Here is an 18055-nt window from a genome sequence, read left to right on the forward strand (position 1 = left end):
TCAAATAATTACAACTTGATAAATGTAATAATCAAAGGAGAGAAACATTAAGTCTGATTGCTGTTTTAAGAGAAGTAGCATTTGACCTAAGTCTTGCAGGAGCAAATGATGTAGTAGACAATAAATTTTAAGGAAACTTAAGTTCTTAGGAAATCCTTGAAAGGAAAATTCAGAAACAGAGTAATTACAGTTTTAATATCAATAACAGCAATACTTCTTCTATACATCACTTGAAGTTGTTTTGCATATTTCAACATACTTAATATTTATAAGAATCGCTTTAGGTGAGTACTATTACCTACCTATTGGTTTGCCAGGGCTCCCATAACATAGTACCACAGACTGGGTGTATTTGTTCCCCCGACCAGACTCGAGTTTTGACTGGCTTGCTTGAGGCATCTCAAGCAATGGTTCTCACAGACAGTGTGATGATCACTGCATCTGTCCTGGCCTTCCAGAAAGATGACACTTGAGAAAAATAACCCCAGATTCTTTGATCTTTCCATTGTCTCATACTCCCATAACTTCACTTATTAACACAAGCTGATGGCCTCTCAATTTATATTTCCAGAGTAAATCTTACTCTGAAATCCAGACCCAAATATCCAGCTGTCCACCTGACATCTCCTTTAGAACATTTCAAAAATATCTTCAAGCACAGTACATCAAAAATCATAATACTAATATTTCTTCCTCATGCCACATTTTCTCTCCAGTTGACTACATCCTTGGGAATAAAAAATATTTTGTCCTGGGGTACCTGATTGGCTCAATCAGGTAAGCATCTGATTCTTGATTTCAGCTCAGGTCATGATCTCACAGTTCACGAGATCAAGCCTTCATCCAGCTCTGCGCTGACAGTATGGAGACTGCTTGGGATTCTCCCTCTCCTTGTCTCTTTGCCCCTCCCTCTCTCTCTCTCAAAAATAAATAAACATTAAACAATTTTTTTTTAATGTTTATTTATTTTTGAGAGAGACAGAGAGACAGAGAGAAGGAGACACAGAATCCAAAGCAGGCTCCAGGCTCTGAGCTGTCAGCACAGAGCCCAATGCAGGGATCAAACCCACAAAAGGCAAGATCATGACTTGAGCCCAAGTCAGACACTTAACCGACTGAGCCACCCCAATGCCCCACATTAAACAATTTTTTAAAAACATTTTCTCCTGCGGAATAAGCCAGAAAACTTGGAGTCTTCTATGACATCTCATCACTCAGTATACCTACTTGGATAGTCACACACCATCTTTTTGCCTACACATCATTTTCTCTGTGATTTCATTCCTTGTTCCCTACACATCAACTCGTACTATCTTTTAGCCCCTTGTCCAGAATGCAATCTGTACAATCTTTAAAAAAAAAAAAAGGGCGGGGGGCGCCTGGGTGGCTCAGTCGGTTAAGGGACCAACTTTGGTTCAGGTCATGATCTCATGGTTCATGCGTTCAAGCCCTGCATCAGGCTCTGTGCTAATAGCTAATAGCCTGGAGCCTGCTTCAGATTCTGTGCCTCCCTCTCTCTCTCTGAGCCTCCTCCACTCACATTCTGTCTGTCTCTTGTCTCTCAGAAATGAATAAAAATTTTTTAAAAAAATTTTAAATGACAGTCTGTTCATGTTATACCTACCCCTGCCCCCACACACATACAAACAGTGACTTCTTGCCACTCATAGGAAAAAATACAAATATTTCTCACATGCCTTCTACTGCTCTTCATGATTTGCTCCCCACTTACCTCTCTAACCTGATCGCAAACTATTTTCTCCCTCCTCTCCATATACATATCAGCCAGTGCCTGGGACTTGCTATGTACTTTTCACTAAAAGTCCTTGGCAAATCCCCTTCTAGTCTTCAGAAACAGTCCACCATTTCTCTAAATATGCATTCTTCAGCTCTTGGTTAACAGACTATCAAAGGCTTTCCCAGAAACTAAAGACCAAATGAGGTCTCCTCATTAAATCTTGTTAACATGTGGCCTGCTTCATACTATTTTCCAGTCTGTAATTATAGATTTATTTTTTAAATTACTGGTTAATATCTATCTCCACCCCTAGACTCTAAATACCACAAGGATGGAGAACTTCACCCAAAGTAATTTGGGGAATTTTATACCCTGCACAGAGTCAGTTTGTTATAGATGCTCAAAATATACATATTCATCTCTCTCTAAAATAGATGAATAAATGAATGAAAAAGTCTTCTATTATACAGGTATATGTTGCTTTTTTGTTGCTGTGGTGGTGGTACTAAACTAAATCTGTTACTAAATATCCATCTACATTAAGTTTTTCTTGTTAGTTGTATTTTTAAAAAATAAACTCTTGTTTTAAAATGGTTTTCTATTTACAAAAAATGTTACAAAGATAGAACAAAGTTCAACTATACTCCTCATCTATTTTCCCCTATTTTTAATATCTTACATTAGTATGGAATATTTGTCACAATTAGTGAAATAATATTGATCCATTATTAACCAAAGTCCATACTTTATTAAGATAACTTAATAGTTATTTAATATATATATTTTTTTGTTTCCGGATCCCACATAGGACACCGCATTATATTTAATCATCATGTCTCTTAGGCTCCTCTTGTCTGTGACAGGTTTTCAAACTTCCTTTGTTTTGTTTTGTTTTATGTTCAGTATACTAGAGGTTTATTGATAGATAAAATATACTTTCAGTTGCATTACATGCCTTGTAAACATATATTTCATGTTTATCTCAAGAATATTTTGCAGGTATATTAGATGACTACTATATAAACTGACTTAAGGAATTATATGCCACCTGCATTATGTATTCAGTGTATCTATTTTAATTATTCAAAGTTTTTCTGCATGGTAGACTTATGTATTTCCCCATGATATAAATTATGTATTCATGTATTCATACATGATATAAATTATGTATTCATTAATTTATATCATCATAGAGTCATCTATATTTATTTTATACCTTGGGTTATAACCTAATACTACTTTATTTATTCTGTGGCTGAAATTTTTCCAGTTTTGGCCATTGGGAGTGATATCAGTGGGTTCCTCTGGTTCCTCTTATTGAAGAATATTGCTTCTGCTCTATTCACTTTTTATTTTCCTTCTGTTATTCCAATTGCATGTATGTTACCTCTTTGAAATGATCACACAGCTGTTGATTTTTTCCCCATTCTTTTTTTTCACTTTGCATTCTAGTTTGGGAAGTTTCTATCTTCAAGCTCACTGATTCTTTCTTTAGCCATGTCAACTCCATTGATGAGCACATTAAAAGGCATTCTTCCTTTCTGTTACACTGTTTTTTATTTCTAGCATTTCCTGTGAATCTTCCTTAGAGTCTTTCCACCTCTCTGCTTCACCATCCATCTGTTCTTGCACGTCCGTTACTTGTCTTGTTACAGCCCTTAATATATTATTCATAACTATTTAAATTCCCTATGTGATAATTCCAATACCTATCTCATATCTCAGTTAGGGTTTACTTTGCTTTGATTGCTTTGTCTCTTTAGGTTGTTATTTTCTTGCCTTTTGGCATGCTGTAATTTTTTATTGAAAGTCAGATATATTTTATTGAGTGATAGGAACTGAGGTAGACAGGCCTTTAATGTAAGGATTTATGTTAATCTGGCAAGGAGTCGGGCTGTGTTTAACTGTAGCTGTAGGTGCTGGAGGCTTTAAATTTCCATAGGTCTTCGTTCTTGTCCTCACTCTTGAGTTTGGGCTTTCCTGTATACTATTCCTCAGATACTGTCTGCCTTGTAGCTCTTTAAGCTGTAATCTCTGTCATGATACTGGAGCTCTGTTGATTCATGGTAAAGTATTAAGGTGGGAGCATAGGTTGTGTTCTAAAATATTGTGATTAAATCAATCTTTTACTTGGCCAGTGTCTTGGAGCTGTGACCTTCATGAGTGTTTCTCCAATGGTATAGCTTTTCTTTCCCTGTTTCCTGTTTCTTTGGTTACAGCATTCCCAATTTATTCCTTGAAACCCTGGCCAATGTAGCCTATGTTTTATTTCCCCTTAAATGAGACAGAAAAGCTGGAATCCCCTTCCTCTAGCTGGGATAGGCCTTTGGTCATCATTTCTTCTGAATTAAACAGGTTTGTTATGGAGAAGGCTGAGGGCTTATTTCATAATGGTACTTCTCTGCAGTCATCTATGCAGCTTTGGGGTGACAGTTTGTCCAGTGACTTCATTCTCTCATGGCCCAAGAAAATTTGTGGATTTTCCACTTGTCTAGCTTTTTCTTGCTAGACAAGAGGATGGGAGTGTCCAGGGTTTTTACATGTCAGACTTGAAACCAGAAATCTCATGTTACTTTTATACATAAAACATATCCTTTCTTGTTTGTATCCATGGTCATCTGTACCTTTTCTTAATTCTAGAAAACTGTCTAGATATAGTTGATATAAATCTTTGGTAGGAAGATAAGGTCTTCTGAAAATGGCAGTGTGATTATCTAACCTAAGCATCAGAATTCCAATGTGAGTCATTTTAGACATGGTTTGATGAAATTAACTGAAGATGAGTACCACCGATGAAGAATCTAATCGAGATTAATACCTATATTTTAAAAGGTTGATAAGGTGGGTGAGCACATTAATGGTTTTATCCATTAAATCTTTTGGTGCTAAGAATTGATGTCCTTGTCCTACCTAGTGAAGAATTTTTATTTCTCGGCAGGAAAAAAAAAAGATTATTTATAAGCTGAACTACAGTAGTAATTTTTCTCAATTAACGAAAGGCACAATTTTTGCCTCAAGCCCTTATCTGGTAGCTCATTGGATATTGGGCTCTTTTGCAATCAAAGTTTAATAGGGATGGGGGAGAGATTAATTGGATCAAAAAGCCTCCTTCTCATTAAAAAAAAAAATAGATTTGCCAGTTGAAAAGCAGGTAAACATTGTGTAAGCGTGTTTAAATATTGTTTAAACATTAAATATTGCTTAATACAAATAAAATACCTTTTAAAATGTTATAATACAATTCTCTTTTTTGTTAAAATATATATGTACATATATGCACATTTTATAAACTAGATACAACAAATATGAAGCAATTATATGAATTTTTTTCTCCTCTCATTTTTGCCCATTTATGTTTTCTGAATTGTAAATAATGAATAAGTAATGCTTTCATGCAAGGAAAAAACTGCAGAATTTAAAACAAAAAAAAGCTGATTCATAAAACTTTAGGTCTTGAATAGAATTTGGGCCTTATTCGTTAAGCCAATTCCAAATTTCTTTAGTTGAGAAGGCACACACAGAAAAGCCAATCTTCCCATATCTTCTCCTTTTTCATTCCTGCTGGTCAGAATCATAACCTTTCTTAAAAAGACCCAGCTCAAATGTACATGGCTTTGGCATTTCTGTTATAGTATGTCTCAGGTCTCTTGCTAATTGTAAAGTTCTTCCAGTATAAAGTTAATAATGAGGAGGAGGGAGAAGAGGAAGAAGGGGATGAGGATGATGATGGTTTCCACTTACCATTTGTTAAGCAATTCAATGTACATCTTACTTATGTTATACTAATTAATCCATAAATATTATTCCCATTTCACAGATGAAGAAAAGGAAAATCAAACAAATTAAGAAACTTTTACAAATTTCCCTTGTCATAACCCATGGGACTCAGTTTTTTATGTAGGCTCTTGCTGCTCCAAACTTTGACTCATAATAAATACTGAATAAACTTATTTAGTAGTTGAGCTATTTAGAGATCATTTGGTATTTGTGGACCAGATTTTCAGTATTTATCAGTAACCTGCTGGTCCCTTGGTTAATTCACAATTAAAAGCCAACTTTAACCACAACTAGCATTTGAAGTCCAGATACTCTAAACAAATAGAACTATTTTCTAGTGTGGAAAAAATGAACTGCCATTCTGCATCATTGTTTTCTTCTTTATTTCCATTTTTTTTTTTTTTCAATTTTTGTTTGTTTGAAGCATTATCGCTTTCCTTTTTAGACACCATCGCCAGGACAATGCACTAACTTTTTATCTCCTGGCACAAGTTTTATAGCTAAGTAACAATAGCGTAGTTATTTAGTACTTCCATAAATATTATCCCATTGGATAATCCCTTTGGAAATAGGGCAAATATTACTGCTTTCATTTAAGGACGAAGAGGCTAGATCTCCAAGAACTTTAGTGATTTGCTTAGAGATATACAGCTTTTAAAACACAGAGCTAGGCCTTAAGGGGAGTTCTCTGACTTTAGGTCTTGTGTCCTTCCCTCTATTATATAGCCTGATAATACAAAGCCATTCTCTTTGTCACACTTTTAATCATACACTATAAATTCTTCCATAGGTTAAGTTTCTACTTTGTTCTTAATATTTTTAATCTCTTAATTGTTTATCTTTTGTTCTGTCATAATTTTTAATTGCACACAAGAGACTAACTCTGGTTGATTTAAACAGAAAAAGAATTTGCTAAGAAGATATTGGATAGCTCAGGAAATCATGGAGAAGCAGGTTCAGAAATGAGTGGGAACAAGGGAAGAGGGGAGTAGCAGCCAAGAGTTCTGCTAAAACCATGCTATAGAACACAGGATATTCCTTTCCTGGTACTTCTGGTCTTATAATCCCTAAAAATTAGATGTTGTTATCACAATTGTCTTCCCACTACCAGAATAATTTGTCATTGTCCTTGCTAGTGACAAGATAGTATGTCACTATCTTCTGTTTCAAAGTCTTGGATGAATGTATGATTGAGTATGAATCATATGGTCATACTCTAGCTTAAGGGGAAGATGGAAAGCCAAGTCCAGGTATTTTTAGTCTTCATTATGAGAGGTAAGCTCTTTCTCACCCCAAGTCTCATTGAGCATATACTTTGCCAAACAGAACAAGATGGTTGAAATAATTGAAAGTCCCCTGCCATGACCAAAAAACAAAAAGCAAAAAACAAACAAACAAAAAAACAAATTTTAGTACTGATTCCAACTTAGTTTTATGTGTTCTTTCTTTAGGCTAACTTTCTTTGAAACAAGAAACATATTTAATTTACAACTCTGATTCAGTTGTCATTCAACCAATAATTACCCTTGTTCTGCAGCATTCTGAAAGGTCTAAACTTGTCATGTAAAGTTCACTTACCTAAGAAATTCCCTTTCCATAGTTACCCTCTCATATTTCTTTCAAGTGAGTGAGCTTCATCAGGGGCTGACAGAATGAACTAGTGCTTTCCAAAATATTTTCAAAGCATAAAAAATATATTTGGCATCCTTCCATGTCTTGGAATTTTAAGATATGCCTGGTTATTTTACTTTAAGAATTATAAATATTTCTCTTATAAACATGTTTCTGAGTCTGAATAATCCTTTCCTCTACAGTATTTTTGAACAATGGCTCCGAAGGCACCATCCCCTTCAAGAAGTTTATCCAGAAGCCAATGCACCCATTGGACACAACCGGGAGTCCTACATGGTTCCTTTTATACCTCTATACAGAAATGGTGATTTCTTTGTTTCATCCAGAGATCTGGGCTATGACTACAGCAACCTACAAGATTCAGGTAAAGTTTAATTTCTTTCATATGAAATGATGAATCTTGTGTGACCAATATCTTTTGAGAGACTATATAACCTTTTGTTTTTACAATGCTATCCCCAAAGCCTTTAAATTGGGAAAGCATACTACAAACCTTAATTTATCACTAATTTATTATTACATGAACTAAGTTGCAAGAATCTTTAAATTCACATCTATTCTGCTTAATATAGGGCATTTTGCATATGGCAGCCATGGAAAGGACATTACAATTAAAATCAGAAAGGAAAAAGAGGGTTTAAGACATGACTCTATCAGCTGACTGTAAGGTGACCTTGGAAATTTTTCTTCACGCTATGAATCTCAGTTTTTTAACCTGAAATATTGGGGTCAGAATACTTCAAAGAGATATTGTGATAATTAAATGAATATGATGTATTAAAGAGTCCAGTGTGGTGTGACAAAAGATAAATGTCTTGTAGTTTTAGGGAAGCATGGGCATCTCTGTTGGTTCAGTGTCTGACTCTTGATTTTGGCTCAGGTCATGATTTCATGGTCGTGGCATCAAGCCCTGTACTGATCTATGCTCAGCTCGGAGCCTGCTTGGGATATTCTCTCTCTCTCTCTCTCTCTCTCTCTCTCTCTCTCTCTCTCTCTCCCCCGGCCCCTCTGCCCTTCCCCTGCTTGCACACACACTCTTTCTCTCCTTCCAAAATAATAAATAAGTAAATAAATAAATTTTAAAAATTACCAACAAAACTTGTGGATGTTTTAATTTTAAGCCTAATTAATAATAACAATAATAATAAGAAGAACAACAATAAGAGAAAGAAGAAGAAGGAGGATTAGGAGGAAGAAGAGGAGGAGGAAAGTCAGGAGGAGGAAAAAGAAGAAGAATGATTAAAATGATAATTTCTATGACCATGATTAAGCTAATAATATAAAACTCTAAGATGATAATTATATTTGGGCTTTAAATAATCTTCCTGAGTAGAAATATCAATATCTTCCTAATAAATGTGGTACAGGTAACAATGTCTTCCCCCACCCAAGAACCCGCTACATGCAGATCTCGCACATGTGTTACTAATCAATCATACATTAGGGTTAGTATTAGTATCTCTAGTAATAGGTGATCCCACTGATACTGTGAGAGTTTAAATGACTTTCCCAATATCATACACCAATATGTGGAGGAGGCAGATTTCAATACTGTAAGGCCCTCTCTTCATTTCACTACACAATGCTTCTACTCTAACACAGGAGTATCAACATCCAAAAACAGTAGAAAAACAAAACAAAACAAAACAAAACAAAAAACAATAACATATGGCTTGTGAGTAAGAGGTATTCAATAAGCAGTGATGTTTCATTATATTCATTGATAATTCATAAAAATTATAATTCATAAAAACAAGTAAATTAAACATATTAATGACATTTACCAACTTCCTACCTCTTGTGCTAGATTCTAAGGACATAAAGGACTGACATAGTTCCAAACTTCAAGGAGCTCTAAATTCAATGTGGAAGTCAGGCAATTGTGCAAGAAAGTACAAAACATCAGTCTGTGTTAAGTGCAGCAAAAAAGTCATAAACAAAATCCAACAGAGGAGCACAGAGGAGAAAGCAATGACTTCTGAATAACTCAAGCTATTGAGTTGAATAACTCCCTGAATAACTCAAGGAGAAAGACAAGACCTTGAAGGATGAACAGGGCAGAGAATACTATAAATGAAGATAATAACAAGAAAAATAGAGGTGGAGAATGTACAGTTTATTTACAGAATGCTAAATTTTCCTATTTGAGTAGTATAGGCAATGGAAAATTACCCTGAGGAAAGAAATGAAATCATTTAATAATAGCTAACACATACTGAGTATTTTTTATGTGCCAGAAACTCTTTTAGGTGTGCTGTGTGCATTATTTAAACTTCATAACTAGCCTATGAATTAGGTACTATTATTTCTTTTTTCCTATTCAGATGAGAAAACAGAAGCCTAAAGAATATAAATAACTTGTCCAAGGCCATCTAGCTAGTATGTGGCATAGAAGAACCACAATTTAGGGCTACCAGGAGAACCTATATTTTATCAACATTTACCTGCCCTTTGGGGATCACTAGTTGAACAAATATGGCTTTGATTAACCTGTTTTGATTTATCTGAAAATCACAGGCAATGGAAGGAATACTAAAATGGCTGGCTTTGGAAATCAGTTATTTCAAAACCTTAAGATCACTGAGAATGGGAAATTTTGCAAAGAGCAGAGATGTGGTAAGGGGAGGGCTTTCTGCAAGTCAAAAAAAAAAAAAAAAAGACAGTCTCAAGTAACATGTTTTCCCTTCCATCTATAAACACCCCACCATACATAAAGAAAGAACCGTATTTGTAATGGCTTTTCAAATATTCACCACTTAGCATTTTATGATTTCCATTTCCAAAACATGCCATATTCTTTCATGGGCTCATGCTTTTAAACATGCTGTTCTCTCTGGCTAAATTTTGATCCTGTTTATCAATTTGTCAAACTCTCAGATATTAAATCATTTTATGCATATATGTAGTCATGTTTAATCATTCCTTTATTAGCGTTACATGGTAATTTTTTATGTATGAATCTTTCCCCACTCCACCTTGACCTTGTACTCTACAAGATTAGAATTGATATCTCTCAAGCTTCTCTAGTTTAAATATCAAATGATATCTGGTTATTGGGGTGAAATCAATGAATCAATTTCAGTACAAGTGATATTGGTCATGAAAGATAATATCTCTTAACCAATATAAGTAAAGCTTGCTAGAAAAATGTCAGCCCTCTTAATACTCAGGTCATTTTTAGACATGTATTTTTAACATATTTCAAGCCTTTGATCACACTAGGTATTTTCTAGGTGGTGTTTTTGATTTATTTATTATTTCTACATACATTCAATAACTACTTTGAACAAAGCATGTTCTTACATACGATGGATACAGTGGTAAACAACATAGTCTCTACCTTTATGGAGTCTACATACTAATGGAAGACCTTAAACAATTACTTACCTAATGACTTATTTATTTGGAGATATACCTATGTCTAGGGGTCAATGAAGCGATATTTCAGAGGATATCGGCATGAAAGGGAGAAGTGATTAGTTGAAAAGAGGGGGGTCTTGATTGCAGATGTTGGCCATAGTGCTAAAATAACAGAAGCCATTGATAAATTTTAAACAGATTGTCTTGAGTTTTTTAAAGATTACTGTTACTGCAGTATGTAGGGCATTTTGTAGCAGTTGCAAAGCACATTCAGGGAAGGTGGTGAAGATGCTATTACAAGAGTCCAAGAGGTAGGTAGGTTGGCAGAAAACATGAAAGAATTTGATATTATTTTGAATTTATAAAATGTACAGAACTTGGAAAATGATTCCAAGGTGATAATCATGGATTCATATGAATCATAGGAGGTGAGAAAGAAGGAGATGTTAGGGATGCCTTTAAGCTTTCTGGCCTGTGAATATGATGCATGGTAATACTGTCACTGAGACAGTATCAGTAAGAGCGAGGCCAGACATGGTGGGAATCTCATGTTTGCATTTGTTATACAGTGAAATGGGATGATAGGAGACATCAGGGTAAATATGTCTCTGGGGCAGTTGGTTGGCCTTGAAACTCAGAAGACATTCTGGGGGCACCTGGGTGGCTCAGTTGGTTAAGTGTCCTACTTCAACTCAGGTCATGATCTCATGGTTCATGGGTTCAGGCCCCGCGTAGCACTCTGTGCTGGCAGCTGGGAGCCGGAGACTGCTTTGGATTCTGTGTGTCTCTCTCTCTTCCCCTCCCCTGCTCAATGCTCTCTGTCTCTCAAAGACGAATAAATGAAAGAAAGAAAGAAAGAAAGAAAGAAAGAAAGAAAGAAAGAAAGAAAAAAAGAAAGAGATAGTAATAGGATATAGGTTACAGACATCAGCAGGTAAATTATTATCTCTGCTAATCTGCACAATCTTATGTAGTAGTGATTTTTATTTTGTTTTGCAAGTAAATTGAGAACAGAAAGATAAAGTGGCAAATTCTAAGTCATCAAGCAACTAAGTGGCTGATACTGAATCCCAAACTAATTTTCTCCCCCATTATGCCACACTAGACAGGGTCCTCTTTAGTCCCTATATGTCTTGTATATTATGTTCCATCTCATTGTTCCTTCTCTGTAGTCCAAATGAGTACTTTTTACTGAAAAGCCAACAAAATCTATCAGAGGAGAGAAGGGAGAGGGGGCTCAAAAAGTCACATTAGGGGATTTAGCTATTTATTATTTATTTCTACTTAAATATTTAAAAAAATAAAGTTGATTTGAGATGTTGTATCTGTTTATGGTACTTTTCATACAGCTATGGATATATACCATTAATTTTAGAAAAGTTTGGCTTTAAAATCAACAATAGCAACTGCCTGTTTTCTAGTTTATGAATTATTCTATTGCTTCTGTTGTACATTCAAGGAGTTTAAAATTTATTCTTATTTATTGCTAAACTTTAGGCCTACTAAAAAAAATTTTTAAAAACTGCTTCATGTAATTTAGTTCAAGAAGTTTTTTATTCATCATTCAAGTACTCATGTTTGTAATTACTTAAGTGTTTTCTGTAAAAGGCAGCTGAGGTCTGGCATTTGTCAAACATTTTCTCTTATAACCGAATTTAGTGATGCTTTTAAAAATTGAGCAGCAGGTGATTTTGTTTGCATGCATAACTGATTAAAAGGCGAGAACAAAAAGCTTTGTCAATAAAAGGCTGTGTCCTTAATGCTGTTGGAAAATGCGATCCTGCTTTCTGTATGATACTGCTCTATCGAGAGCTGCCTTATCCCAATATATCCCAAAAGACCTTAACATTTGATGTTAAAAATGAGAGGAGGAGACACAATGACAGTAACTAGAGTGTCCCATTCTGCAGCTGAGATTTGATAATGGGGCTTCTATCACTCACAAATGTGTTCAGTAGCCATGCTTACCTATGTGTATACATCAGTGCATACTGTTCCTTTTTTCCTGGGATGGCTTGCCATCATGTGCCATCATGATGGCTTGCATCACATGCAGCACATGCATGATAGTCTTCTGGGAGGCCACCCTTGACTCCCCAGACAGATATGAGCTCTTTCCACCATGATTCCATTGTATCTTTTGGTTACTTCCATCATTACAACATCACTCTTGAAATAATTTATTTACTTGCTACTCTCCTCTTCCAGTTATGGTTTCCTTCAGGCCAGGGATTCTACTTGTTTATCTTTTAACTTACAGTGCTAAGACCACCACTTGGCATGTAATGTGTCTCAATGAATATTTGCTGTATGAATGAATGAATGAATGAATAGAAGAATGAAAGATAAAACAAGACATAATACTTGCCTCTCAAGAACTTATGATTAAGCCTGAAAATACATATAATACATATAAATAATTACAACACATAGACAATGGTGCCAAGTGTCACAAGTGAACAAAGAAAGAAATAGTCTGAGAATCCAAAAGAGAGCTGACTTGAATCAGTAATCAAAGCAGTTTTGAGAGAGAAAGCTCTTATTAGAAGCTGGTTCAACTGAAATATTGTTGAAATTATTATGGAATAACAACAATCATTAACAGTTATAAATTTCTTTCTATGTGCTAGGCATTTTACCAAGGGCTAATTTAGGTAGCCAAAGATAGAACAATTATGATATAAAAAATAATTTAAAGGTGTACTCTTTGGGTTCCAAAGAAAGTAGCTGAGAAAGAAAGTCTGAATTTTAGTTTAGAGCCATTGAGAAATACAAAGAGTGTTTCAAAGAAGTCCATTGGTAGCAGTAAAAATTGAGACCACTTAGAGTGAACTCAAGTAGAGAAATTTTAAGAGAGGCTGAAGAGCAGCACAAAGAAATAGTACTTTAAAATTGTGACTTGAGCTGAGCCTGAAATAGAGGAAATCATATTTATTATGGAATCTCTATGTACCCTGCATTTTGCTAGACATTTTAAACATACTTTATATATTGAAGTGACTACTAGCAATATAAGCCAGGCATTTGGAGTCCCATTTTCAAAATAATTTTAAATATATTGAAAACAGTAACTTTTTGATATTTCTTTTTAATTTTAGCTTTTTTGCTTTCATTGCTTAGATTTAAATGTCAAAGTTCTAAATATTTTATATAATGTATTTGGTAATGTTTATCCTTTGTAAGTTGTTGTCCCTTCCTGATGAAGAGAAACTCTAAATTGCAACACTGTTCAAATTAGGCTTAATGAGTTCTAGGAATTTTAGAGGTAACTTAGTGACAGCTGGCAAAAAGATGGTGTCAAGGACAGAAGGAGAAATGGACAGGGTTTTAATCCTATTAAATAAAAAAGAACATTCCTATTTTAACCATTCTGAACATTCTGAATCATTTTAAATTTTATTTCATGTTGCTACCCATGATTTCCAAGATATGTTATTAAATAAACATTCCTTTTCTCATTGGTTTGTGAATCTCATTTTTATTATACATGGAGTTTACATATACATAAAACCTTGGTTTGCGAGCATAATTCATTCTGGAAACACGCTTGTCATCCAAAGCACTTGTATATCAAAGTGCATTTCAAGAACCATTGGCTCAGTTGTGATCATAGGACATTCAGCATCACATAGTCATATTGTAAGATATCACTCATTTATCAAGTGAAAATTTATTACAAATGTTTGCTCATCTTGCAGAACACTAGCAGAACAAGTTACTCATAATAGAAGGTTTTACTGTAGTCGCAATTCCAAAATTTCCTAAGGTTTCTACTCCATCTTTTATTGTAGTGGACATATAATTAACTTTTTTAAATAATCAGGACTTTCAAAAATGCAAATGGCATAAACTCCATAGGAATGAGATTAGATTAAAAAATAAAGGTATTTTTTGGTTTAAAAAAATCCAAGGAGGGATGAACACTCAAACTCTGGGAAAGGCAGAAATGCAGCTGAGACTGAGGAAGAGCAGGAACCAGGGAACTAAAAGCCCTAAAGACTCTCTGTCTCTCTGTCCCTTTGTCGCTCTCACTGTCTCTCCCATTCTCTCTCATCTCTATTTCTTGGAGTGCGTTCATCCTGTCTTCTACAGGTTGAGAAGTCAGGCTGTCATCAGTTCCCAAGACACCTGGCAACTGCAGCACAGTAAATTCTGAGAAGTGATTCTGATTGGCCCATCTTGAGTCAGTGGTCTACCATGTACCAATCAACTATGACCAAGGAAAGAGTTTTCAAAGAATGTTATAGCTCCTGCATCAGTGAGGGTGGGAAGGTAGGGATTGAGAGCAGATGCAGGTTCAAAGACCTATGGCTTAAATAAGTTACTTTATTTATTGCTCAAATAGCATTTTTGGTGTGTTGTTGAACATCAGCTCCATAATTCCAGGGTCCGGAGCTCTTCTTTCTTGTTTCCACAAGACCTAGGGCTTAATCTGGACCACATGGTCCATGATGGCTCATCAACACACTATCTGCATTACCACTAAGCAAAAAGAAAAAAGGAAAAAGGAAAAGATACATTTTTTTTCCTTTTAAGGAAAATGCCCCAAAGTTACATATATTGTTTTCGCACAAGACTTGAGTCACATAGACATCATTTGCTTCAAGGTAAGCCCAAGATGCACTCTCTTCTTTGTATACAAAATGAATAGGAATATCTTAGAGTCTCTTATAAATAGTGATAGGTATTTTTAAATCAACCAAAAGGATACAATAAATTATTAACTACAAGGGAAAAATAACATAAGGTAACCATTCCACTGTGAATATTATTTATATACTAAAACTAACGAAGGGGTGCCTGGGTGGCTCAGTCGGGTAAGCATCCGACTTCAGCTCAGGTCATAATCTCACAGCTTGTGGGTTTAAGCCCCCTATTGGGCTCTGTGCTGACAGCTGAGAGCCTGGAGCCTGCTTGGGTTTCCATGTCTTCCTCTCTCTCTCTCTGCCCCTCCCCAACTTGCGCTATCTCTCTCTCTCTTTCTCTCTCTCTCTCTGTCTCAAAAATAAATAAAAATTAAAAAAATTAAAACTAATGAAAATCCAAGATGTGGATTTCACCCCAAATCATGATGTTATTGTGCCAAAAAGACTTAGGGAAGAAAAGGGGAGTTGTAAGATAACAAGAATCATTACTTCTTTATGAAGAACTCCAGATATAAACTTGATGAATTAAAAGATTGTAATATTTTCCTATTATTTTGAAATATGGAAGCAAATATCAGAATAAAGAACTAGAAATTACAATAGTTGACTTGGTTGTAGGCACTACATAAATTACAGATCAGTTGATTGATTGTTATCAATCAACTTTAAAACATTCCAGCAAGGTGGTATTATGTTCCTGCCTTCCTGATAAAGAAACGAAGGTTTAGGAGTATTAGGTGTGAATTTTCTGAGCTCTTATAGCCACTAAGTAGCAGAGCTGGCATTCAAACCCAAGTGTCTGACTCCACAGTACTCTGCAAGGATAATTAATGATAATGATGATGATGATGATGTTAATGATGATGCTGATGCTGATGATGACAACAGTAAAAACACTGGGATATCTTTCTGTTTCAGAACGGGACATTTTTCAAGATTACATTAAGCCCTTCTTGGAACAAGCAAGTGGGATCTGGCCATGGCTCATTGGGGCTGCTGTGGTAGGCTCTGTCCTCACGGCTGTGCTGGGAAGGCTCACTAGCCTATTGTGTCATCGTCGCAAAAGAAAGCAGCTCCGTGAAGAAAGACAGCCCCTCCTCATGGAAAAGGAGGATTACCACAGTTTGTTGTATCAGACTCATGTATAAAAAGCTTAGGCAATAGAGTAGGGCCAACAAGGCTGACCTCACTTTAACTCAAATGATGTTCAAGTCCCCAGGGGATGTTCCAAGAGCAGTCGCCGGTATTGGTTTGTGAAGACTTACCAGAATTGCCATCTAATACAAAAGGTACCCCTCCTCCAATTCAGGGAGAATACACCTGTGCTTGCCTCACTGCCTTTTGATCCCTTTGACAGTTTTCCTCAAACCCATATTTCTAACAAAAGGATGCCATTTGGTAATGAGTAACTGCTACTTGTATCTGAATGAAAGTGCTCTCATAAAAATGTGGGAATAATTTTGATTTTTCCTCCTGATTGTTTAATGAAATGTTTCTTTTTTATTGTTTTCTTTCTTTGATTTTAATAAAATGGTAACAAATTGACATAAACTGACTCCTTTGAGCTTGGGAAGTACATTTTTGTTTTCCTCAGAAAGCATGTTTCCTTTATATTTTACATTCTTGCTCCAAAATGTATTAGGAACTTCAAATAAACAACAACCTTTAGCTCTTTCCTTCCATAGTTCTGAATATGTGTTCGATGATTCACTGAAAATAAAGGCCCCACCCCTACAACAAATATGGCTAAGTTCCTGTCCCAAGATGTACTCATTAACTATGCTGATCATGGTGATAACCCTATTAAAAGCTTTTTTTTTATCTTCTAAGAAGAATTTTATTAGAGAATATTTAAAATGCTAGGAAACATTTGAAGTTTGAGAACCATTATGTGAATTGCCTGGCTGCAGTTCTAATAAAATAAGACTTGTTTCTCTTGGCTATTAAGACCCTAAATTAGGATATGCAGATAATCCTACTGCTTGAATTTTTGGGTCTCACTGAATTTCTAAAAATAGTACAGTTGATACTACATTTCTATTATAGCTATGCATACATAGCATAAAAGACAAGGTCCAGCTGGTGGAAGTTACAGGGGACCATTTTGGTTCAATAAAAGGAAAAACTGTCCAGTATTCAGAGCTTTCCACAACCAAAAGGGACATCCTTAGGAAGTAATAAGTAGTTGTCACTATAGTTCTTCACATATACGCTGGATGGCTAATGCAACTTGAATTCTATAAAGAGAATTTAAGTATTAAGTTTATAGTAATACCTATTTAAATTGGCTCAGGACTGTCAATTCCCCATTCAGAAACAAGGTCAAGCATTCTCTATAAAAAGTCCCTGTGATTCTACCACAGTATTTCATATGTCACCAGATTCTAATTTCCACTCTCACTGGATATCCAAACTCATTTGCACTGTACTGATAACCTCCATCTCTTTGTTTCTCTTATGCCTAATTAACGTTTGCTCAGCATTTTCAATATGACTTTGGTTTTACTACTTAATTTGCATTTCCCATCTCATCTCTGAACACTATCTTTCACTGTCTCTGGATGCCAAGCTTTAAAGACAGACGTGTCTAATTCAGGCTCCCAGAAAACTACCTGGTCCTGACACCTCAACCTGTACATGTCTGGGGGGAGCATTTGAAAGGAGACAAGCTTACCTGTATGGTACCTTTCAACTAAAATATTCTACAATTCCTAGAAGGTCTGAAGCATAGTGTTCAGATTGTTTATGAATGCATTTAAAAATGAGTGGACTGAAAACCTTGAGCTCTTAAAAATGCCTTTATCTAGGAAAAAAGCTGGCCTAAAGTCAAGACCACATAACTTTAAATCATTACATTTTATTTAGTCCCAATTTGGATTTCAAAGAAAAGCAAGAAAACAGC

At 35.4% G+C, this 18055-nt stretch overlaps 1 protein-coding gene across 2 annotated transcripts in view; it reads left to right on the plus strand.

Moving 5' to 3' along the window:
- Nucleotides 1-16827, plus strand: part of TYR (tyrosinase) — a 110080-nt gene extending 93253 nt beyond the window's left edge. Inside the window, exons 4-6 of one of the 2 annotated variants that reach the window (XM_060605402.3) lie at nucleotides 7330-7511; nucleotides 15044-15114; nucleotides 16072-16263. In XM_060605402.3, the coding sequence (XP_060461385.1) occupies nucleotides 7330-7511; nucleotides 15044-15114; nucleotides 16072-16158 (340 nt within the window). In that variant the 3' untranslated portion in view covers nucleotides 16159-16263. Of the gene's footprint in view, nucleotides 1-7329; nucleotides 7512-15043; nucleotides 15115-16071 lie in introns of both variants that reach the window. The other variant, XM_060605401.3, reaches the window with a different exon arrangement.
- The last annotated feature ends 1228 nt before the right edge of the window (nucleotides 16828-18055 follow it).

The sequence above is a fragment of the Panthera onca genome, chromosome D1, assembly GCF_046562875.1.
Source record: "Panthera onca isolate mPanOnc1 chromosome D1, mPanOnc1 haplotype 2, whole genome shotgun sequence".
In the NCBI taxonomy this organism is placed as follows: Eukaryota; Metazoa; Chordata; class Mammalia; order Carnivora; family Felidae; genus Panthera; species Panthera onca.